This window comes from Haliotis cracherodii, unplaced genomic scaffold (assembly GCF_022045235.1).
Source record: "Haliotis cracherodii isolate W230 unplaced genomic scaffold, xgHalCrac1.p SCAF_16, whole genome shotgun sequence".
NCBI classification, from domain to species: Eukaryota; Metazoa; Mollusca; class Gastropoda; order Lepetellida; family Haliotidae; genus Haliotis; species Haliotis cracherodii.
This window is the reverse complement of record NW_027266271.1, coordinates 17,349,508-17,375,533: the sequence shown is the minus strand read 5'-3', so window position 1 is coordinate 17,375,533 and position 26,026 is coordinate 17,349,508. Positions and strand designations below refer to the sequence as shown.

General features: G+C 39.8%; 1 protein-coding gene across 5 annotated transcripts in view; it reads right to left on the bottom strand.

Moving 5' to 3' along the window:
* Window positions 1–5,888: 5,888 nt before the first annotated feature.
* The window catches only part of LOC139463886 (protein TANC1-like), a 170,087-nt gene continuing 149,949 nt past the window's right edge, over window positions 5,889–26,026 (bottom strand). For 4 of the 5 annotated variants that reach the window (XM_071245298.1, XM_071245297.1, XM_071245300.1 and 1 more), the window contains 14 exons: window positions 25,617–25,758; window positions 24,061–25,207; window positions 20,803–20,823; window positions 15,437–15,668; window positions 14,948–15,184; window positions 14,261–14,437; window positions 13,228–13,300; window positions 12,470–12,727; window positions 12,116–12,291; window positions 11,565–11,697; window positions 10,999–11,090; window positions 9,947–10,093; window positions 9,127–9,227; window positions 5,889–8,912 (listed from right to left, as the gene is read on the bottom strand). In XM_071245298.1, coding sequence (XP_071101399.1) covers window positions 8,693–8,912; window positions 9,127–9,227; window positions 9,947–10,093; window positions 10,999–11,090; window positions 11,565–11,697; window positions 12,116–12,291; window positions 12,470–12,727; window positions 13,228–13,300; window positions 14,261–14,437; window positions 14,948–15,184; window positions 15,437–15,668; window positions 20,803–20,823; window positions 24,061–25,207; window positions 25,617–25,758 — 3,156 coding nt within the window. In that variant the 3' untranslated portion in view covers window positions 5,889–8,692. The remainder of the gene's footprint in view (window positions 8,913–9,126; window positions 9,228–9,946; window positions 10,094–10,998; window positions 11,091–11,564; window positions 11,698–12,115; window positions 12,292–12,469; window positions 12,728–13,227; window positions 13,301–14,260; window positions 14,438–14,947; window positions 15,185–15,436; window positions 15,669–20,802; window positions 20,824–24,060; window positions 25,208–25,616; window positions 25,759–26,026) is intronic. The other variant, XM_071245299.1, reaches the window with a different exon arrangement.

The window sequence follows — 26,026 nt, the reverse complement described above, 5'->3', positions numbered from 1 at the left end:
TTCCATGTGTGTGATGTGTATGTGATTGTATGTCTATGACTTCGTCAATACTTCACAGGATTCCTAGTATGTTATTGATGAAAAGCTGGCTTCTGTTAATCGTAGAATTGTGAATCGGAAATCCTCCACATGAAGTACATTGCTTGTTAGGATGAATATCTTGCAATGGAAAGATCTGATAAAAACCAAAGTGGTTGACATTATTTAATACTCTTCAGCTAAATATTCGTAAGAAATGTCAGGCTCGCTAAAGATTTCATGTCTTGGTCTTTGTGTAGCGGCCCGGGCCGCATAGTAGGGTACTGAGGCTTACTTTGTTCAAATTTAATATGAACATGCTCAGCCCCACATTGGGCGCCAATGTAGCGGCCATGAAATTTCTGAGTCCCATGATGGGATTCGAACCACGGACCTTCTGATCAGAGGTCTGACGCCTTGTCCACATGACCAAAGAGGTTAACCTGACAAGGTAAGGATGTCATCTGTGGGATGACTCCACGCCCTGCTACATTTGTGATGATGATAGCAGCAGCTGTAATGCTGCTGACTGGCATCAAACAACATGCACTCACTATTCAATAGACTGTGTGAGGAACCTGGTGAAGAATTAACAAGGCAAGTTAGGCTACTACCTTTACAACAATATGCTGACTAAGCAGAAAATGGTTATGGTTGGTAGTGGGTTGAGGAATTAGCTTAGCCTCAATAACTTTGTTTAATGATGTGTGTATGGAGGACCGGTATCGTTAGGTCTTTTATTTTTCATTAGATGGTTGGTAAAAATTAACCTGGTTGAAAAAAAAATCAAACTTAATTTTTAACTTCCTGATTAGTATCATTAGTATGCTGCTAGTGAATGCAAAACAAACAAAAGATAATTGATTGTATTTTGTAGAATTTAATTTTTACACAAATTATTCACAATTTCTTACAAACAGCGGTGATAAAATCTTGTGTTTTTGTTTTTTTTCATTTCACCTAATATTAAAACAGTTAGGCGGAAAGAATTTAGGTCAAAAGTCATTTTGTTTTGTCTTGTAAACCAACTAAAAAGGAATATAAGGCCTAACTTGGTGTTGGTAGGGCTATGGTCATATTGTTCAGTCGAACTATATCCGGGCTATGAATGAATGAGGTCTTCAGGGTGCCAGCAAAATTTGCCTATTTTGGAATTTTGACGTTTTTTCTCGAGTGACCTGACTAACGATATTTTCATGAGTTGTGAAGCAGCAACGCAGGTCACTTCGTCTGGTCATGGGGTGAGATGGACATGTTATTTGGCAAGGAAAAACTGTATAGTGATGTTTAGGCAGACTGAAAGTCTGGCAATAAGTGTAATTTCAGTTTGAATTGAAATGTAGTGGTATTTTTCTTTATGCAGTAACCTCTAAAATACACCTTGCTTCTTGTAGGAGTTCTGCATGTCTTGCTGCTGCCTGAATCTCGCATGTTTATACAAATTAGGTTAGTAAATGTGTTTTTCTAGTGATATGTAACTAGTATTTAGATATCAGAAGTATTTTTGTTGATCTACGCTTTAGTTTTGAACATCAAGCTAGCTTGCCAAGTTCTATCTTTTGCTGGAATAGGCTATTAAAATCACATTAGTCCATAGAAAACAGTAGTTTTTGCAAATAAAATATGTCAGATATTATGTGTATTAAACCAAATATATATTTGTAATTTAAAATTTGCTCAGAGTAAACATTGTTGCAACATGATGAATTTAGAAATTTGTATGGATCAGGTTTGCATAATACACCTCAATATCATCATAATGATTTATTGTGTTCCCGTAACTCACTGACTGTCTTGTATGGCAGGTTGATGAAGTTCGTGTGCAATAAACAGCTTCAGGGTCTGTTCCACAAAGCGATCGTAGCGCTAAGATTATTGTCACGACCATACTTTAATATAGGCTTATGATAGTCATGGCGACAAGATTGCTTTGTGGAACGGAACCCAGGATAATACTGCTCATTTGCTAAAGATCAAACCTTCTCATGTCCTGTACATTCAGTCTCCCTAAGGTGGATACCAAAAAGGGAATATATATTACTCGAACAGCAACCCATGCTTGCCGTAAAAGGCGACTATGCTTGTTGTAGGAGGTGACTATTGGGATCGGGTGGTCAGGCTCGCTGACTTGGTTGATGCATGTCATCTATCCCAATTGTGTGGATTGATGCTCACGATATCAACCACTGGATTGTCTGGTCCAGACTTGATTATTTACGGACCTCAGTCATGAAGCTGGAATATTGCTTAGTGTGGCATTAAACAACAAACAAACAAAAGAAGTTAAAGAAGCCCCGATTTGGGTGTTCCTTAACTTCTTTTGAGTAGAATATCAAAGGGAACATCAAGGACTGCAGGTGGACAAGTTTTCGTAGGCACCACAAGTTGCAAAGTGTCTCCAAACCAACATTATTGTGGTTCAAAACCCAGATATAGAATCTGGGTCTGTAAAATGGGGTTTTGCGTCGCATCCAAGATTATTGCATGTACATAGCGACATGCATACACTTGTGTGTGGCTGATTGTACTAGTCCGGACTAAGGACAATTTTATAGTGCTAGCCCACTGACATACCATGCCACAGTTTAACAGCATTACTTCACCCAGACACAGCATACTGACTCCAAGCTGACCAGTCCGCGTTTTAATGCTGAGTGCCAGTCAGGGTAACAAGAAGTACCATCTTTTAGTGTCCATTGGTATGACACGGCAGGGGATCGAACTCAAGACATTCTGCTCTTTGGGCGGAAGCTCTACCACAAGACGACAGAGGCGGCCTCGGCTGAATAGCCAAGAAGTAGCATGGAACATTGCTTCAAGTAAACAAGTTATCCATAAAGGTTTCATGTCTTCCCAACTTCTAAATGCCTATTGGGCGGTTGGATAGCCTCGTGGTTAAAGCGTTCACTCGTCACGCCGAAGACCCGGGTTCGATTCCCGACATGGGTACAATGTGTGAAGCCCATTTCTGGTGTCCCCCACCGTGATATTGCTGGAATATTGCTAAAAGTGGCGTAAAACCATACTCACTCACTCTAAATGCCTATCTAAGACTTCATTTATGAATAAAGTTGGATAAGCATTTAGGTATTACAATTCTTTCCGAGTAACTTCGTATTTAAGGAAGCTATTTTCATTACAAGTACTTGTGATTTCATGTGGCATGTCTCGTGCAATGAAAATGTAATTTCATAAGTGTTTATCATGTGAACGGTATATGCATGTCCAAATTTATATTTTAAACATATATTTTTGCGCAAAGAGAAAAATATGGATCAGGTGTTTGAAAAATGCTCATATTAATTTTATCTTATTGACCTCTATTTATTGTATCATATTTACTTCAAGGATGAAGAACCTGCACAAACTTTTATCATGGATGACAGTGGTGAAATGTCTCCAGAAGGCAGGTGTTACTCGACCACGGACAAAATTCCATGGATTTTTGGAAGCTGGTCAACCCTGTTGTATGCATGTGAATTGTAAAAAGGTTATCAAAGGTATGGGTTTGCACTTATAAAGAGAGCAGGCCCACTGCACAATGCCATTATTGGGCTATGACAAGTGCAAGTTAAAGGAGCGGTGCAAGGAGCTTCTATTTGTTGTAAAGAGTTGCACCCCTTTGATATGCCAGGATCCACATATGGTAAGTTCAAATCAGATTGACTTTATTGTGTTCTTGTGTGTCAGCACAATATCCAATCATGGGTTTCACTGAAGTGTGTAGAGCATGCTTCACTTTGGGGTATTCCCCGGACGTGATATAACTGAAATACTGTATGGTACTCCTAGTGCTAAGATAGCTTTGTGCATGTGGGTCAGGTGTGAGTATGCTCAAGTCACTGTCCTACTGTTGAGGGACCATCATGTGTAGAGAGTATAACAGGTTCAGGACAATAAACTTAACTTTTCTTGTTGTGGCTCTCCTGTTGTTGTGTTGTTGCCTTGAGACAATTTATTAATCTGTGTCCGGATTATAGTGGGGGCATGGGTGGCCCAGTCGTCTAAGGTGCTGTCATTCGCTGTGCAGAGTTGCGTCCTGTGGACACGCCAAAAACCTATGATTGTGGGTTCGAATCCCGGTTCACCCCGATTATGTTTCTAGGTTTGTCAGCACCATACCCGTGCTTGTGGGTTTCACCGAAGTGGTCTGAGACCTGCATCACTTCAGGCTTTCCTCCCACATTAAGCTGACACGCCGTGATAAAAGCAGCATTAAACACAACTCACTCACTGAAGACATCAACAAGGAAGACTGTGTATGTTTGCACTGATTTATTTATGTTTGGCAGGATACAGAAACGAGGAATGATAGTGTACAGACCACTGTCAGATCTACATTGAAAGCCCTGATCTGTTTCTGTACATGATACTACACCTTCAATACTAACACACATTGCAAATAATTTAGTATTAGAAACTTAACAGGCTCCGTGAGACTCATAACACAAGGTCACCCCTTCTGGGGCAGAGGATCTCGGGAGAAGAGGACATGTCTACAAAATATTCAAACTACAGGTCATTGGATGACCTTGGGAACTGAGCATAGCATGAATATGCTCACTATGCCAATATGCCAGACAGTAACGTACTTACAGGACTACAGAACTTCAGAATTTCAATTTCAAAACAGTTTGAACAGAATGAGAAAACTGTTCCTCACACCGATATGCAAGTTCTCCTCTTTCCATCCTTCCGAGCATGACCATCTATCTTCAGAGACAGTTTAATTCAACTCACAGAGGATCATATCACTTTCTGTTCTTGTATGACATAACAATTAACCACAAACACTGTAATGAACTTGCATCAACGCACCAAGCAGGAACTATGACCACAAGATATTCTCAAAGGGTCTTGCACATCAGATTGAATATCAAACCTTAGAGAAGAAAAAAATAATCTAGATGTACAAGTAGGTTTTGTAATGTTGCTGTACACAACTGTACATGAGCCTTATAAGGACTGTACACTGTACAAAATATGGCAGTTACCATGGTTACATCAAAGTCAAATTAGTATTCTCCGTAACTTACAACTACACAGAGTTTCGGACATCACTGCCACAGCTGAGGATTAAGAGGAAAATTCCTTCACATCTTCCTGAATATTTTTTATAATTTAAAAAAAAAATTGAAACTGGCAATAAATGTATCAGGAGTCTGGGGATACTAAACTTCACTTATTTTAATAATTGAATCTTTTTTCACTTTTGACACAACTCTACACACAAAAGAAACAAGCTGTATGATTTTAATAAGTTAAACAATGGTAATTTCAACACTTACAGAACAATGTATATAACTTTAATTTTTCATTTACTTGTTTCCTATAAAAGTTTAAAATATACAATATTATTTCAAACATATTGATAAATGATTGATTGATTGAATATATCACTTCACCATGTTCACTTACAATTTCTATAATAAATTATCTACATGTCGACCCCCGGCTGGCGTGAGTCTCCACTCCATCGAATGCATAGTTAGTTCGGTATACTGATAGCAACACCTTTACATACCGATTGTATTTCACATAAATAAACAACTTAAATACTATCTATATCAACACTCTGTTACTGCTGACTTGGTATTTACACATAACAATGAAGATACAAAATTATTGAAAAGCACTCAGTATCCTGATTGTGAAATGAAGAGAAGCACAACCCACATTGTTTGAAAGCACCATAAATTTAAATAAAGAGCACTTTTCTCATTCCCATACGTATGAACAGTAACATTGTTTCACAAATAACATCATCAATTTAAATCTCAAGCATCCCAGTCTAGAAGCAAATTGATTTCAAGATAATTCAGAATATTTATTCTTTTTTTAAATGGCTGAAGATGAAACTCGATTATTTGTTATTTTTCAGATTTAACTGTGAAGCTTGTTTCATGGGTTATTTACGACTAAATTGATTTTGAAAAATCCTGTCGACTGTAAGTAGCAAATTTGCAATGTGCTCAATGGCATGTGTCTCTTCTGTTGATGGGATGGAAGACTGGAAACAATGACATGGTATTATGGTGGTCAGTAAGTTATGCCATGTGGAGTTATCTCCCTTGACACATGACCGTATAACACTCCGGCCCACTGCATTGTTCCCAAATCACGCATAATCCTTTGGGTTGAACCAGAGTAGTGGTATTAAATGATTTCACTGTAACATGTGCAGCCATATCAAACCGCATAAAGTTTGCATAACATAACAGTTTTGAAAACAACTTATTGTCTCAATAACAGAAATTATTTGCAAGCTGATTTTGTAATTTAAGCAAATGGAACATATCATTATCACTTACATCAGGACATGACTGATGGCTGTCGGTCATGTCATAGTCATGTGACCAAAACTATACTGAACAAAAAAAGTGAGGGATCATGAATATTTTGGGGGATATTTTTTATGAAATTGCATGCTCAGACTTCACAACAAAAAATACATCCCCCCCAAATATTCATGATTCTAACTTTCTTTGCTCAGTATATTCCAATATGGATTCCTTCCAGACCTGTCCATATGACTAATGGGATTGTGATGAGTTTACAGGAACAATAAATGCAGCATCTTTGAACGTCTGAGCTGAAGTCTCTGATTGACATTTCAAAGCTGGAAGAACACTGACACTTATGGATAACAAGCTGCTATCCACGAAGTCCCTTGTCTTCAACAGAGATGAGTATACAAGGATGTGTGTTGAAACACAGAAGCTAATGAATCCATACGGACAGAGAAATATTATGTCAAACTGCTACAATGGAAAACAGACTTGAATAGATAACATATCCATTATCAGCAAACCACATTTTGAAACGTTGGTGATGTTCAATAACTTCTTGTGTACATGTAGTTACAGTATTGAGAAGGATGCTCCCCCTTACAAAGGTTGGCATGACTATTGCAGAAGCCTCACAGAACGTGACTTTGTGAAGAAACCTCACAGCTCCCCTAGTCACATTCCCTTGGATCCAGGCATCAAATAACAGTACAAAAATAAGTGTCGCCTATCATCCATGCACTGATTGCACATTAAGTCTCATGCTCTATTCTGCTGCTGCAAAAACAACCATTTCCCAGCAGCATCAACACTCATCAATTGAACACATCAAATCCTTGTATCAATGGCATCAATTCATGACAACAACTAAATTGTCTCCGGCTTTCTTGGACGATGATGAAATGAAACAACAGAACAAAATTATATTTCATCAAACATGTCTAAAAAACAAAGCTTGCTCCTAGAGCCATTTGAGTAAGTATGATCTTCTAGATAGGCAGAGATTGCAGCTCGTGATTCTCTAGGATGAGAGTTGAAATTGAACACATAGTTCAAAGTCTGCATGTTATTTATATCCCTTGCTTCTCTTTCAGTTTGATTCAGATTCTTTGACACTAACAGTTCCTTGTCAGTGTTCTTTGGTTAAACATCTCACTGTGATCAGTTGTCAGGAGACACTTAGCAGCCTCACTTTCATCTACACAGGAACAGGAAGTTAGAGGCCCACACACATTTCAAGGCCTTCTGCTCCAATGAAGCACACCTTCGCAGTCTTCAGCTCAAACAGTGCCAATTATCAAACTGTTCACACTATACCTGTCACAAATGATATTGAGATTGTCGGTACTCACTGACAATAATCCACTTATTTTTATTTGTGAATAAAAACTCTTCCAGGCAAGAATATATTGCAAAACATCAATGTAGATCAGTAAATTCTTGCAACTGTTTAATCCTGAAGACACTTGGCACATAAATGTCTTGTACCAGTCGCTTTCCTCACATTCCTGAACCTAGTTCTTCCTCCAAGGAATGTGATGCTTCAGTGTCTTCCATTCATCCCATTTTTATCACGGTGACTATGCCATGACACTCACCGTCATGTCTACCAATCATGACAGTGTCATGACTGGGACGAAAACTTTGAACTGTGTCTATCCATCACGACGACACTTCAACAATGTGTCATCGCAAGTGACACATCCATGTCTATCCGTCATTACACTACAAAAACGTCTTTACACTTCAACAACAAGCCATCACCTGTGACATCCTGTCTATCCGTCACCACCAAGACATTTCAAGGACATGTCATCACCTGTGACATCCTGTCTATCCGTCACCACCACGACATTTCAAGGACATGTCATCGCCTGTGACATCCTGTCTATCCGTCACCACCACGACATTTCAACAATAACATGTCATTCCATGTGACATATCCATGTCTAGCTGTCACCACGACACTTCAACAATGACATGTCATTGCCTGTGACATCCTGTCTATCCATCACCACGACATTTCAATGACATGTCATCGCCTGTGACATCCTGTCTATCCGTCACCACCACGACATTTCAACAACGACATATCATCCCCTGTGACATCCTGTCTATCTGTCACCACCACGACATTTCAATGACATGTCATCGCCTGTGACATCTTGTCTATCCGTCACCACCACGACATTTCAATGACATGTCATCGCCTCTGACATCCTGTGTATCCGTCAACACCATGACATTTCAACGACATGTCATCGCCTGTGACATTGTCTATCCGTCACCATGACACTTCAACAACGACATGCCATCATCTGTCTGTCATGAATGTTGTGACTCATTGTCTACATCACAGTTCTGCCGCTGTGATGCCTCAGCATCTATCATAAAGCTGTCTCCTCTGGCTGTCTGTCTGTCACAGATATTGTGTCGTCTTCGTCCTCGGATATTCGGTCCATCTCACCCACAGGGAGCTGACCTCCATCGAACCTCGCCTGCTCTTTACATTCGTCCTTGACCCTCATCAGCAGACGGCGCAGCTCCCGGTTGTTTGGTGACAGACGCAGAGCTTCCATCAAGTCTTGCTGAGCAGACGCATATTGCCTGCAACATTAAACAAGACTGGTGTGAAAGACAGCAGACAAAAAAGATCTAAAAATCACTTCTGTTTCTTCATCGAAACTTTTTCAAAACGAAAGTCCAAAGAAGTTTAAGTATAACTAGTATGTCTGTGACACAACATCCATTATCAGCCATACACCACTTAGTGATGAATTATTTGACACTTTGCTTGAGAGCTTACAACCTCCTCTCTTACCGATCATCCCGCTTTGCCCTGGCCCGTGCGTAGTATGCCTCAAAACACTTGGACTTCAGATCCAGAGCTTTAGTGGCAAGATCAATGGCTGAGGTGAAGTCCTGCACAAAAACACAATACACAACGTATACAACAGCTACTTCAGCAGGGCAAAAATGCATTCTGGTCTTTTATAGGCATGTAGAAGTTTGAAGCATACAAAACAAACAATAATGAAATAATTACCCATGAAAGTTTCATGTTTTCGTAACGAGCAGTTTCATGATATTGTGATGAACTTTTCTTAAGAATTGACTTCAATTAAAAAAATCCTTCATAAAAAACAGTGCACTGTGCCACTCCGTGTACATCAACAGCTACAAAATAATAACTTCACAGAAATCAATACAAAATCAGTGGTATCGATCAGCCCAATAACAGCCCTGCTTATTCTGCTATCAGCCAATCAGGAAACAGTAGTCCATTAGTGAGTGTGGCATATCTTTTTCAGGTTTATGGAAACAACCACCAAATTAATTGCTTGGTTAGCCAATCAAATTCCATGGAATAACTTGCAATTGATTCCTATATATTCTGAAGCTCCAGACAGCAGTCTTGTGTCTGTTATCCTGTAGTGTACTTCCTGCTAACGGATCAATTACCCAACTCCCCCATGCACAAACCCATCTCTCCTGCATCTCTCACAGAGGGCCACAACACTACTTGCAAGATTGGTCTGGGCCGGGAGATGTGGTGTGGGATTACAGTGTACAACATTTTCCTTTAAATAAAGCCTCCGGACACAAAATCTTAAAAAATGGATTGTTGGTCTCAAACTTACATTCATCTTCCTCTTGCTGCGTGAGAGATTGAGGAGAAAGTTCAGTTTCAGATCCTTGAAAGTCCGAGCCTCTTCTCCGAGACCCTCCCGAGGGAATTTCTTCAGGGCGTACTGGTATCGCTGAGCCGCTTCCTTGATTCGATTTTTCTGTAATAATGTTGTTCAGTATAATGTGACATTAATTGGATAATATGATACATAATGACACGGAAAGCTGTACCAATTACATTAATGCTGACCAGATAAACACTCTCAGATCTTATGTCATGTTGAAGGTCATATATCGGACCAATGAGGTATTGTGTATTGATGGTAAGGAGTTCTCAAGAGACTGGTCCTGGAGTACATTTGTGTGTTTCATTACTTGGGTTAGTGTTGAGAAATATCAGTCGTTACCGCTGCTGCATATTCCAGCATATCCCATCAGGCTGTAAATATTTGAGTCAGCAATTGACAAACCAGAGGCTCATATCACAAACACCAGTCAATGCTAATGGACACTCACTCAACCAAGTAGAGTCTAGTTGGATAATAAGCCATAGAGAGACAAGTATGGGTTACTGGGAGACAAGTATGGGTTACTGGGGACCACTCTGTCTTGGAATCCCCAGAGGGAGACAAGCATGAGGTACTGGGAGACAAGCATGGGGTACTGGGGACCCACTCTGTCCTGGAAACCCCACTGGGAGACAAGCATGAGGTACTGGGGACCACTCTGTCTTGGAATCCCCAGAGGGAGACAAGCATGAGGTACTGGGGACCACTCTGTCTTGGAATCCCCAGAGGGAGACAAGCATGAGGTACTGGGAGACAAGCATGGGGTACTGGGAGACAAGCATGAGGTACTGGGGACCACTCTGTCTTGGAATCCCCAGAGGGAGACAAGCATGAGGTACTGGGAGACAAGCATGGGGTACTGGGGACCCACTCTGTCCAGGAATCCCCACTGGGAGACAAGCCTGGCCCTAAAGACCCATCCCCTGTTACTCCCCAAGGAGACAGACATGGAGTACTGGAAACCTATTCAGCCCTGATTCCCTGAGTGTCCCCACCTTGTAGAGGATGTTCCCATCTTCCATCAGTTTGTTCAGGAGCAGCAGCAGCACATCGGTCTTCCCAGAAGCCATTGCCCAGGTCTCGGGACCTGAAGTAGTCAGATCGGTTTTTAGTAAATGACAGATCATCTGCTCATAATTATGTTCCTTCTGTTACCAAAACATGACATAAAATGTAACACAACTAACATATGTTTTGGTTAATAATATTTGTGTTACAATTATCCTTTTGCCCTAAGTAATAGGACATCTCCTAAATGGTCAGTATCAACTGTCATATTGAAAATATAATTATAGAGTTTATTTTGTAAACGTTGGTTTTTTAAACTAACTGACTTAAATAATGAAGTTTTCAACATATTGTATCTCCCCAAATAGCTACATTGAATTTTGGGCCAAAAGGCCTGTAAAAAACCCATAAAAGCCTAACCATTATGTCACCACAATAACTGTAGCGGACAGATATTGTAAGAGTTGATACAAACCATTCACTGGCCAGACATGGAGCTAGATTGTATATTTAGTGTTGATAAATCTGTACATGCTAGGGGCATCCTCCTTACCTAGTTTAGCACCTTTCCTGAGGAAGCAGACAATGACGGCGGTGTTGCGACAGCCGATGGCTCTGTCCAAAGGTCGCATGCCGTTGTGATCAACATGCTCAATATGAGCACCTTTGTCAATGAGATATTGCACCTGAATGAGAGGAAGGAGTTATATGAAATATTGCACCTGAATGAGAGGAAGATGTTATATATGATATTGCACCTGAATGAGAGGAAGATGATAAATAAGATATTGTACCTGAATGAGAGGAAGATGATATATAAGATATTGCACCTGAATGAGAGGAAGATGCTATATATGATATTGCACCTGAATGAAAGGAAGGAGTTATATATGATATTGCACCTGAATAAGAGAATGAAGACACATTAAAAAATAAATTAGAAGCAACACTCGATCTTTTCATACAACCATGGTCAATCTGTCAAGCCATGCCATGAGCTGAGTAGCAGACACTGTTACCACTAAACCCAACTTGTAGTCAGCTTGTATAAGCATGGCATACCTGGCCTATCTGGCAAGAATCCTGTAAAGGGAAAGGACTTACAACTTGAGCATCCCCGTAGAAAGCAGCAAGGTGAAGTGGGTTGCGGCCACTCTTGTCCACATGATGGATGTCGGAACCACGATCTACCAGGGACTGGACGATGGCAAGATGACCTTTAAGGCAAGCCCAGCAGAGAGCTGTCAGGCCTTCCTTGTCTATCTGGTCCAGTTGGGCACCTGGAGGAAAGTGAATGAGTGAGTGGTGTTCTGTTATTCTCAGCAGCACCAGACTTAGCAAATTATCCTTTTCAGAGATTGATTACTTTTCAATGTTTCCAGGTAACCATTATTTTTCCAAAAGCAAAACAGTCCATTCATTTTTTCTTTGCTGGATATGAATGACCGTATGTCTTACATTTCAGCAGCAACATCTCCAAGACTCCAATATGTCCTTCACTGGCGGCAATCATCAAGGGAGTGCGGCCATACTTGTCTGTCTGATCTATGGGTGCTCCGACTGCCAGCAGTGTGTCCGCGATCTCCCACTTTCCCGCCTTCACGGCACACAGGAGGGGACTGAAGGACTTGCTGTTGGGGACATGCACAGCCACATCTTCATCCAGGAGGAACTGCACAACCTCCTTCTTCCCATGGAGACATGCTGCTGTCAGAGCTGAAGAGATAATGAGTGTGGGGTGAATGGGTTGGTATTTCAGTAGCGTCATGACGGATCAGCTCAATTATTGATGAAAGCCAAAAGGTCTTAGATGTTTAACAGTTTGGTAAAAAATTCAAGACACTTATATTGCTGACAATCCGAGGATCAGAATCAGTGTGAATTTGGATTTCTACTCCATGATCAGTAGATCCTGGCTTTACAAAGGGAAGCCACTATGCACAGCAAATTGCACCACCTCAGATCAGTGGTTCCTGTGTGTTTGGTTAATCCCTTTATTCTGACCCATATACCACTTTCCTGTCAACTAGTCTAAGGCCTTAATAGAATGAATAGGGTTTCTGAACAATCTGATATAGATTAAAATAATAAAATAGATTAACAGATTCTGAAGCATAGTGTATCATGGAAGAAGTATGCTGCTCCCAACTAGACTCAAGAAATGAGAGGTTACTTGACCACTGCTTCTATTTGATGTCCTCCATGTTGGTACTCACCAGTCTCCCCCAGCAGGGTGTCCACCATGTTGAGACCGGCTCCACCGCTGGCATGCATCAGGTACTCACAGATCTGGGGACAGACACACACACACACAGATGTACACATGTACGTACACACCACCCTCTAGACTCACATAGTCACGGAAATAAAGTTACAAATAAGGTTAATTTTCTTTGTTCGTTTCTTTGTTGTTTAACGAAGCACTCAGCAATATTCCAGCTGTATGACGCCGGTCTATAAATAATCGAGTCTGGGCTAGACAATCTAGTGATTGACATCATGAGCATCAATCTACGCAATTGGGATATGATGACATGCATCAACCAAATCAGTGAGTCTCATCATCCGATCCTGTTAGTCGCCTCTTACGACAAGCAAAGTCAACTTTTACTGCAAGCATGGGTTGCTGAAGACCTATTCTAACCCAGAAATAAGGTTAATTAAAAGTAATTCTAAAAGTGAATACTTTAAGCCATATCAGGTACAAAATTGCTGATGTGGCAAAAAGACCAGTGACGATTTTCTAGTGCTAGCCCACTGAGATACCATGCTGCAGTTTAAAATTTTACCCAACTCAGACACTGGATACTGACTCCGAGCCAACCAGTCCTGACCAGTTTTATCCCCTTAATGCTGAGCGCCAGGCAGAGTAACAAGTACAATCGTTTAACAACTTTTGATATGATGCCGCCTGGGATCAAACCCTGCCCTTCAGCAATCAGTGTAGATGTTCTACCAATAGAGTGAGTGTCAGCTTAATGTGGGAGGAAAGCCCGAAGTGATGCAGGTCTCAGACGTTTCCCACTTCGGTGAAACCCACAAGCACAGGTATGGTGCTGACAAACCTAGAAACATAATTGGGGCGAACCGGGATTCGAACCCACAATCATAGGTTTCTGGCAAGCCCAAGGGACGCAACCCTGCACAGCGAATCGCGGCGCCTAAGACGACTGGGCCACCCGTGCCCCCTCTACCACTAGACCACCGAGATGGTCGCAAAAAGGCGGTGTGAAAGACATAGTTACTCACATGTTTGTGTCCCGTGGCCGCGGCCATCACAAATGCTTGCTGCATGGCCTCTGGCTTGGTGGGCTCCCCGTGGAACAGGGGCCAGTCGAACTGCAGGATGTGGGCCATGGTGTCCAGGTGGCCGTGGATGGCCGCGTGGATCACGCTACACTGACCCTGGTTGTCTATCAGTGACAGCTACAAGACAGGACACGTGGAAACATTAACATTGCAAATTATGTACAAGGACTAATAACGTTTGTTGTCTAACACCATACTCAGCAATATTCCAGCTATAGAATGGTAGCCTGTAAATAAATGAGTCTGGGCCAGACAAACCAGTGATTGATAGTATGAACAACGATCCATGCTTTCTGGGTATGATGCAATCAACCAAGTCACTGACCCCAACCAACCAATAAGTTGCATCTTATGACTATCAAATGGACCATTTCTATACTGGAATCACCATGGGGACACATGTAAACATATAAAGAATGATAATAATAGTGTCATAATTGAAACAATGTTGTATTTTTGATAATCCTGAGTCTATGGGTATAATAAAGCTACTATACTGCAACAACATTTTCTCGTAATTCAGGGAATAATTAAATTCAGGTGACCTATGAAATATTTTTTAAATACTAAACAGGCTATGCTGTGAATTAACTCAGACGTGTGGCTCCTAGACCTGCCTCTGCTTACCCTGGAGTTCTGCAAGCACAGCATGCGTACAACGTCAGTGTGCCCGGCAGCAGCAGCATAGCACAGCGCAGACATGCCCACTTCGGAGACAGCATCGATGTCAGCCCCAAACTCCAGGAGCAGTGACGTCATGTCGGAGTAGCCCTCCTTGCTCGCCACACACAGCACGGGGGCGTTGTTGTTGAACTCTGTGCGGCAGTTGGGGTTGGCGCCAGACAGGAGGATCAGACGACTCACCTGCAGGGACAGAATGGAATTTATCCAGCTTTATGAAATAAGGAATCAAACAAGGATCTTCCAGATGATGAAGTAACGCATGACCCAATGGGCCATCACTGAGAACAAGTGTACACTGATGTCCAACAAAGACCTGCTTGGAGTGAGGGAGTGAGTGAGCGAGTGAGTTTTCCCATATATGTAAAAAGTGAAATATTCCAAAATTATTGACCCTTAACCTTGACCTTGACCTTGACCATCCATCCTGCCTACCTTGACATTAGGAGAATAGACGTTCCTCTGTGACACAAGAGCGCTGCTGAGACTGTCAGAACTGAGGCACATCCAGTATGCCTGCATGTCCCGCGAGGAGTATCCGAGCTGCTTGCTGACGTTCTTGTAGATGTGCGCCTTCAGAATGTGGTGGCCAAGCTCTATCGTCTTGTCAGGTCCGAGGGGCGCTGACACACGTGACAACCGGAAAGCCATCAGAGCATGTCCATTCCTGAAACAGCAGCAGATATATTGAAGACATTCAGTCTCCTAGCAACCAGCTTGCTCACTACCCAGGCTTTACCTAACACACAGCACACTATAGCCAGTCCAAGGAGCCGGATTAATTTGTTTTGTTGTCTTGAAGAGACCATCTGAGGTCTTGTATAAGTAAATTAAAAATTTATAATCTGGTGTTATTCATTGAAAATATAATGACTTTGGGGGTTATTTCTATAACTATTAGTTCAAATGTACACTGAATTCTTTATTGTCACTCTCGCATCTTAACAGATTGACCATAGAATGAAAAAATATATCGTTTTGCCTAAGCTAGGTACATCTCTAATCTAAGGTACTTTTAGTCATTTAAAAGTGTACCAGCATTAACACATTGTTTACAACACCCTTTACGACACAAGGTTTTGGTGTTTTCATCCAGACATCTCAAGAAATGATGCAGGACGCATAAGATTTTTAAATCAAACATTCACAAAATTCTTGCACAAAACATCAAAAGAATTAAGTTTTGAAAAATTGACATCTGGAAAATAGCTATCGAGAGCTATATGGAAATAATAAATTTAATTAATTAATGGCTTAGTTTTCACAATACTCCAAATTGTCTTCTTCATATTTTCCACATCTTCATGATGGAAAAAGTCTTTAACGAGCAATAATTAATATTAATCAAAGAATAAGACTAACAAAAAAATCGTATTAATTGGATGTGTTGTCACACTGTGCATTTCAGCTAATTGGACAGGAAGTGTTTGTAGATACTGTGTGTCATTTGTAGATAATTACAACCTCATTAAAATCAGATCTTTTACTCTAATATGACACCTCACTGCGTGAAGATCACCTCCATAGAAGGTTGCATCAGGTGAACTCTGAACTTTGACCTCCAAAGCTACATGAAGAATGCATGAGTTCCTGAGACAAACAGATGACAGCCTTTTTAAACAATTTACCTTAATTTTTTTCACCACTTCAATCCAGATATTTCGCTCTTAGCAACAGAACACAATTATACCCTCTGTAGTACACTGTTTTGGATGTTGACGCCATGGGACAACAGGATGTACGACATACCCACAACAATGTAAACTACCGTATTCAACGTTATAAGCGCCCATGGAGATATTTGCTAATATATTGGTTAGTGAACAATCCCCATTAGCACCCCTTCCAATTGATCAATGTACACAAGACATATTTATTCTTGTAAAATACGTATGTTATATGCACCCTTAATTATGGGAAATTAGATTCTGGAAAAATATATCTGTCGTATAAAAACATTTCAGGCTGTCAGCATAAACCACGAAATGTAAGATCTTTCAACTCTGTTGTTTTTCACCAAAATAATATTCTAATACGAGCCCCCCATTTCTAATTTTGAGAGCGCCCTGGGCGCTTATTATGTCGAATACGGTATATTGTTCTCACTGTTTATTTATCTTTCTTATTCTTTCTTTCCTTGTTTTGTTCATGTTTAGTTTTTGTTTGTTTGTTTGCTGTTTAATGCTGCACTCAACAATATTCCAGCTGTATGACGGCTGTCAATAAATAACAGTGTCTGGACCAGACAATCCAGTGATTGACCTCATGAGCATCGATCTATGCAACTGGGATACGATGACATGCATCAACCAAGTCAGCGAGCCTGACCACCTGATCCTGTGAGTCGCCTCTTACGATAAGCATAGTACAAGCTGTGACTTGTGTGGGAGAAGGTGTCCTTAGTTGGAGAACTTGTACCCAATCCCAATCACTTTTGTGAATAAGATATGTTAACATCCAACCCCAAACAATATCGTAGTGCAGTTTTATGTTTCTCCTTTCAGGATTCTTAGATTAGATTTTTTTTGAGATACAGAAATCCTTGTCTGTATGTTTCGCCTACTCATAACAAGAAGTTAGACGCCTTGACACTGATTGGCTTATTGGAAAGTCCAACCTGATGGGTGACCTCAGATCTTCTTCACACAGAGAGGTTTTGTATCCGAATAAATGACTGATTTTAATGTGAGGTTGGAGACAATTCCGACGCAATCTTGTGAGAGTCCTTACTCTCATCCAACTTAATCAACAAAACTAAAAATATTTCGACTGATATTTCGTGAAGTGTACAACAATCCATGCACAGATGCAGTGTTGCTATAGTAACTGAAACAACATCAATGATCAACCATCATTTGCTGTTCATCTTGAAAGTTCCTGTCAAGCAGTTTGTACATTTCTGTTATTGTTCTTGCATAACATGTAAATACAAGAAGCCCAAAGGATATGGTGAAGTAAATAAGCTTTCAATCATTAGATCATACAACAACCAAACCAAAAACAGTAAAAGTAACTGAATCAAAGAAACAATGATCAATAAAGAACAGTGATTAAGATGTCGTAATTGTTGCAGCAGCTGCCTGATCACACTCTTACTTTCCCTTTGAAAGTTATCAACATCAGTTACCAATAAATCATTTAATAATGCTGGTAACGACAGTTATCTTACCAAAAAAAAAAGATAAAAAAAGGTAATTGTTTTTTTCATAAAAATAATAACAAATAATAATAGATAATAATAAATAAAAAGATTAATAATAATAATAATAATAATAATAATAATAATAATAATAATAATAATAATAATAATAATAATAATGATGATAATAATAATAATATAAAAAAACCCACAAAAAACAAATCTCAACATGAATACATCATTGAACATAAAAAAATATTCTGAAATAAAACTAATTAGCTAAAAAACAATATCATGGTCAACAAACTTATCAAATCCAAACCACACATTTATCAATTCAAACCTGCATTCTAAATAGTTGTCCATGCTGGCCACACCGAGAGCACTGTACATTCAGTCTATCAAGTACATGCCGTCTCCTTGAGTACATACAAATCATGCACTGATACATGTAGCAATGATGTCGAGGGATTAAATGTTAAGTGCCCAATCTTTCACACAGATATTACGTATAGCATTATTTCAACCATAAATCCGTATCATTGCATTACTTGTTAGTTGGAATGTTTTGCGAACACCTGGTGTCATCACTGATTTTCAGTGATCCATTCATATAATTTGTCACCTCTATTTTGCCTTACGCCCAATAGAATCTGTTTTGACTGATGATCGTGATGGGTTGTTCTCGAGTGTTGATTAAAATATATCAGTGACTTATTTGAGCTAGGTGTAGTTTCTGAGCTGAATTCATTTTAATTGTAAATATTATAGCAAAGAATACATTATTTTCAATGACACTGAATGTAAATTATACAACATGATGAAAACTTCCCTTTTGACCTACCGGTAGTTCGTCAAGACAATTTTATCATTTATTTTATGGATTTATTTTGGCCATAATGTCAGACTGGACAGACAGATGTCAGAAACAAACAACATTGTAAATAAAAAAAATTTCAATCAAAGTTTGCATTTAAGTTTTCAATTTTAATTACTTTTTCAAAATATAGCCTCGCCTTTTCTGTAAAACAAGGAAATATGTTGGTCTGGCCTTCTGATAAATCAGGTACAATAAACGAAAGGTTTTACCATATTTTCATATTTAACAATGTCCATATTCAAAACATACCAGTAATACAATTACCATGAATTCATTCATCCACACTGTATACCAGGTAGCTGATTGTCGTTTCCGTTTTTTTCCACCATCTAATTTATTTACGCTATTATTATTTCCATATCAGTGTTTTGAATATATTGATTTCTCATCTGTTGATGTCAAGTTGCAACTGGTCTAGCCTTAATGCAAGGCTACCGAAAAGGAAAAATATCATTCCGGTTATTGTATCTTTACAATTAGGAAGTCTAGATAAACGACAAAGTCCTTTAATATTATTTGTTCCTAAAAACTGCAAATTTAATACTTTTAATTAAATGTAAATTTTGTTCCTAAATGGCATGCTAACACAATATAATCCTTAGTTTTATTACAGACCCAGATAAAACTCTAAGCAAGTCTACAATAGTTTGGCAAGTCTAGATTTCTTCTGAAAATGAAGAGATTATCTGGCTCCTTTCTATCATATATTAATAGACAACTTAAAAGAAAGAAATCATTTCAAAGACCTCTAGTCTATATAATCGTCAAGCTATCCATAACCTTATCGCTGGACCCTGAAGATGATGTCTATATACCTGTAATGTTATTGACACTGACCATGCAGATTCAGTACATAGATGAAGGTTACAGAAGCATGAACATTGTCAACATAAATCTCCATGGACCGATGAACAGAATCTACCTGATTAATGCAAGAATACTGTAACACAAGCACCAGAAAATGGTTTGGATTTGTCAAAGTGTGTTGATCATGACACCCTCAGACTGTCCAGTACACCTGGGTCGTGTCCAGGTACTGAAGACACTGTACTTGGTACACCAGCCCGGTCCAGTCTGTACAGCAAGATGCTGAGCCCACACCTTCAGCAGCAGGCTCTGACCACAAAGAGCTGGTGCAAGGACTATCATAGTTCCAATACTTTAACATAGACTATGATTGTCAAAGCACCAAGGCCACTTTGCAGAACAGGACCTGAACCATTACTTGAACAGGATGAGCCACTAACCTGTTACTATTACTTCTTGAGTGAGTGTGAATGGTTTTACGCTGCTTTTAGCAATATTCCAGTAATATCACGACAGGGGACACCAGAAATGGGCTTCACACATTGTACCCATGTCGGGAATCGAACCCGGGTCTTCGGCGTGACGAGCAAAGGCTTTAACCACTAGGCTACCCGACTGCCCCTATTACTTCTTGAAGGAAACTAATATCATATCTGGATAATACTACATCTAGATCGCTTGCATCCGGGGCAGCCAAAATCTAAATAGATTCAGCTTATTACTTCCCCCACCCACCCCTAGAATATCCCTTCAACATGTGGGAAATTATACAAAAAATCTTATTTTTAAATCCCAAAAATCCAAAACTGCAAACCATAGAAATCTTCATATTTTTTACATATACATGATCAGGGCTCTATAGCTGTATAGACTGAACAGGGCCATGTGTGGACAGTGTCACATGTGTCTGGTACAACACATAGAAGATAGGCAGTATGATACAGATCACAACAATGGCATTCGCTGCACGCTCACCTGTAGTCGAACTCGGCACTGCTGCATGCGGAAGAGAAACAACATAACTACAGTTCATGTATGTCAGAAGGAAACAGTCACATATTAATGGTACTTCAGCTCAAGGTTAGATACTTTCATAATCCTTATCATTTCAGTGTTGCGCCAAGGTTGTGATCCGGCATTGATATCCCAGTGACCCGTAAGAAACATTGTACTACTAAACATTGGACTGGTAATAACACATTTATGCCCCAGTGATCCCCAAGAAACATTGTACTACTAAACATTGGACTGGTGATAACACATTTATGCCCCAATGATCCCCAAGAAACATTGTACTACTAAACATTGAACTGGTTATAACACATTTATGCCCCAATGATCCCCAAGAAACATTGTACTACTAAACATTGGACTGGTGAATAACACATTTATGCCCCTGTGATCCCCAAAAAACATTGTACTACTCAACATTGGACTGGTAATAACACATTTATGCCCCAATGATCCCCAAGAAACATTGTACTACTCAACATTGGACTGGTGAATAACACATTTATGCCCCAATGATCCCCAAGAAACATTGTACTACTCAACATTGGACTGGTGAATAACACATTTATGCCCCAATGATCCCCAAGAAACATTGTACTAGTAAACATTGGACTGGTAATAACACATTTATGCCTCAATGATCCCCAAGAAACATTGTACTACTAAACATTGGACTGGTAATAACACATTTATGCCCCAATGATCCCCAAGAAACATTGTACTACTAAACATTGGACTGGTGAATAACACATTTATGCCCCTGTGATCCCCAAGAAACATTGTACTACTCAACATTGGACTGGTAATAACACATTTATGCCCCAATGATCCCCAAGAAACATTGTACTACTAAACACTGGACTGGTGAATAACACATTTATGCCCCAATGATCCCCAAGAAACATTGTACTACTAAACATAGGACTGGTAATAACACATTTATGCCTCAATGATCCCCAAGAAACATTGTACTACTAAACACTGGACTGGTGAATAACACATTTATGCCCCAATGATCCACATGAGTGAGTGAGTATGGTTTTACGCCACTTTTAGCAATATTCCAGCAATATCACGGCGGGGGACACCAGAAACGGGCTTCACACATTGTACCCATGTCGGGAATCGAACCCAAGTCTTCGGCGTGACGAGCGAAAGCTTTAACCACTATGCTACCCAACCGCCCCTGATCCACATCCTATCCTTTCCATGGGGAGAGAATATGTTTGGTTCAACAGTCCCCAAAGGTACGTGTTTACATTATAAGACACTATGCTTGTGAGTACTCAATCAAGATTTCAAAATAACCAAAATTCCAGCTATATGACAGCGGACTGTGAAATAAGACAATCCAGTGATTGATATTATGAGCAAATATGGCATCTGATTACGCTGACACGCCATCAAGTCCCCCAGCCTGACCAACCAATCAATCAGTAGCCTCATACGCCCCGCACAGGTTGCTAGTGACCTATTGATTCTAGGGGTTCAGTATATCAATGGGTAATATGATAATGGCAACTCTGACAGATCCACCAATAAGAGTGAATAGAAACTCTCAGTGTTAAGTGATCACCAATTCTCAAACCCTAAAGCTTTCAACCCTAATCGTCTTCTAATTTTCTTGTTTATATGCTGGGTAAAGAAGGGCCGCTTGGGACCACAGACCTGGGTGCAACACTGCTTTAAACTTACAAACATATCTGTCATAGGACATTTAGTCAAAACATTGTCATATATAGTGCAAGGATATATCATAGAGCAGTATCAGTGTGGAGGCCCCGTCCTATAGCAGCATGCAGATACGTATGACCATACATAATGTGTGTGAGTTCGTAATCAATATTGATGTGTCAACAAGTGTATTTACTTCTAATAAGCTTAGAAAACAATTTATGTACTGAACCAATCCCCTAACAAAGCAGAACACTTGTCAAAAGCCGATTCGGGATTTAATTCTAATTATATGGTTTACAGATCTGCGAACGAAATTGACAAAATAACAATTTCGAAAACATATTGATTCTTTAAATCACCATAACTAATTTCCGAAATTAAAAGTATTAAAAAAATAATATAGAGCAGAAGAAACCATTTCATATTTTTTTACTTCATTTTTTATTTATTTTACCTGACCAACAGTACTTTTCAGACATTTATTGAAAAAAAAAAAAATTTTTTTTTTTTACCAATATAGATACTGATTAAAAAATAACTGCAAACCAAGTAATTAAAATAAACAGGCCTTATCGTGTGCACATACATTCGACCAATGGTGCAGCTTATACATCACTCTGAAGCTGCAACACGGCTGTTCATATTACAACATACAAAATGCCGATTTTAACAGAAATATCCTAAAGAATGATCTAATGAGAGTTAATGATGAAAAGGTTTACAGATGGAAATAGTTCAAAGATTAAAGAAGCAAAATAACGCCACAGCATCAGAATCCTGAGCCCTGCAACAAAAACAACCAGTCTGCTATGTGATGAAAATATGGTCCTTAAACCTGGACCCTGTCCCCCAATCAGACCGGAGAGCACAAAGGAATCAATGTTTCCTAATGACTAATTACATCAAAATTTGAAACCATTATCACAAAATCGGACCAGAATATATCAAACCTTTTATGAATTAAATATTTTTTTTTAACTACATACTGGTTTTATTTTCTGAGCATTGAGACGTTGATTAATGGAGTTCTGCCCTATTATTTTTGAATTTATGACATTTGTTTGAAAAGAATCACAAACAGTTATGAAGTTAATAATGGTATTTAAGAACATATTCCATAAATTCCTTGACAATCTAGAATTTGTACCACATCTTTGATAACACTTTTTGTCTCGTATTCAGAAAAATGAAAATGAAAGGATACAAACGAGGTGATTTATTTTCTATTAGTTCGACTGAATTTGCTTTCACAAAGCAATTTGAGCTCTATCACTGTTACCTTTACCTATTACTACCCGTACATAATGACTTAAGATAATGACAGAGCTAAAATTGCTTTCTGCACGAGAACCAGATTTTATCTGCCCAAATTGCCAATAAATTCAAGAATGTTGTGACACAAAATATCAGTTTTGTGATCTCGTCATACATATTCACCGATGATGACAACAGCCTAGATGTAATTTTACAATTGTGGACTCTTCCGTCTGAGGGGTGACAGGTATGGAACCATGCAAAAGCAAGCAAAAGCTTGTGTCAGCTTACCGAAGATCGCAGAGAAACTTTGGAGAGTCAGTGTCATCTCTTCTAATAAGCCACTCCCTGAAGGCGGGATGGAAGAACATGAGTCTACTGTCGCTACGGCGATGGAGGAACCCTGACAAAACTTCCATCCTGGACTGGAACTCAGGCCACGCTACGAATCTCTGAATGTATCCGGAGTTGACTGTCAGGTATATTTCCTCCATGGTGAGCGGGTACAATGATGCTAAACACACTCCCAGAATCGAGGAAATCTTCTCGAACGATCGCACACTCGGAAATTTGAGATTGAAATGCAAGAGAAAGATTTCAGATACATTCACAGGCAAGATTTTGTAATTGGAACTTTTGATCACGACATGGCCTTTTTCGATAAGGTCAAGGACGAGTTTACAGTAGAGGAAACACCCTTTGCTGAGTGTCTGTATATGACCACAGAACTTCTGTTGCATTGATGCATCTAATCTCCCGTTCAAACTAATGTTATTCCGTATTCTTGAGTTTGCATTGATTCTGTAGTTGAGGTATTCCCCGAGATCTCTCAGCACCATATCATTGCCCGATATTTTGTCTATATGCACTCGGTGAAAAGGCAAGCTCCGCACAATGTCCTGAAGAACGGTTTGCACTGTCACTATCACTTTCAGCCATGATGGGAACTTGTTGATGTGGCGAGACAAGAAGGAAGCAATGGTGTCGCCATGGTCAGGCTTGTGGAATTCTGCCTCGTTTAAGGAGTCCACCAATATGATACAACTATCCGAGTCAATTTTGCCTTTATTCTTCAACATCCTTAACGGCTCCAAGATTCCTTTCACAAAAGACAAAGATGGGTTAAGGATGCACTCCTTTAAACTCAACAAGTGTTGGATGTGAGGTTCCTGCAGCAGCATCTCCCGGTAGGTGGTGAGCTGCGGAGATCGGGCGAGATACGACGCCAGGCTATGGACAAAGTCTGGCACCATGCAGGTCACATTATTGTCCGCCTGACAGAAGTGGTAGGCAACAACTTGGGATCCGAGACTCTTGAGGGAGTCGTAGTTGAGGTTTGCCGTAGACACACTGAGGTAGGAGTGAGGGCTGTCACGGGCGCTGCTCGTCATGCTGCTGAGCGTGACTGTCGGGCTGTGACCGAAGCCATTCTGCATATCTACATAACAACATTAAATCATTGTATGAAAAGATTATAGTGAGGAGTGTTTAACACAGCTTTGAATAGGGTTCCTGTTACATCATGGCATATCAACTTATTACAGAAACTCCAAAACTAAAAATACTTAGGTGATAATAAAAACCAAAAGTATGTGTCATCAGAGCAAGGATCAACACTAGGAATTTGAAAACGTGATCCTGGCACATCTAAGGGACACAACTCTGCAAAGGAAAATTATGGCACATAAAACCCTTTTGTCCCCAGACATGCCATCATCCACTTAATATTTAACAAAAAACATGATGGACTTGTATTTTGTTTTTTTTACCCAAACAAGCCCCAAACATATCTTATTCGGTCTTAATTACGTTGACGTTCCTTGGAATAGGAAATACATTTGACCTACCTCCATTGGAGATTATTCCCCCCTTGCCATCCCCGAAACAACTGTAGTTAACTAGTTGTTCCAAGATGGCTGTCTTGCCGCTGCCGATATGACCGGTTAGTGTGACCCCCTGTGACCTTGTAGGACCTTCACCGTTGAGAACCTGTAAACACATCAAGGTCGAGTATGAGCGAGTGATTCATCTAACACTTATCACAGCTACATCAAATTGACAGCCATATAAGTAATTGAGACTGAACAGGCAAAACAACTGGCAGTGGTGAGCAAAGACTATATACAATGGCCAATTGCGATACTATGACATGCATCAACCAAGTCAGCGAGCCTGACCACCCGATCCCGTTAGTCGCATCTTATGACAAGCATAGTCAGCTTTTATTGCAAGCATGGGTTGCTGATGCCCTATTCAA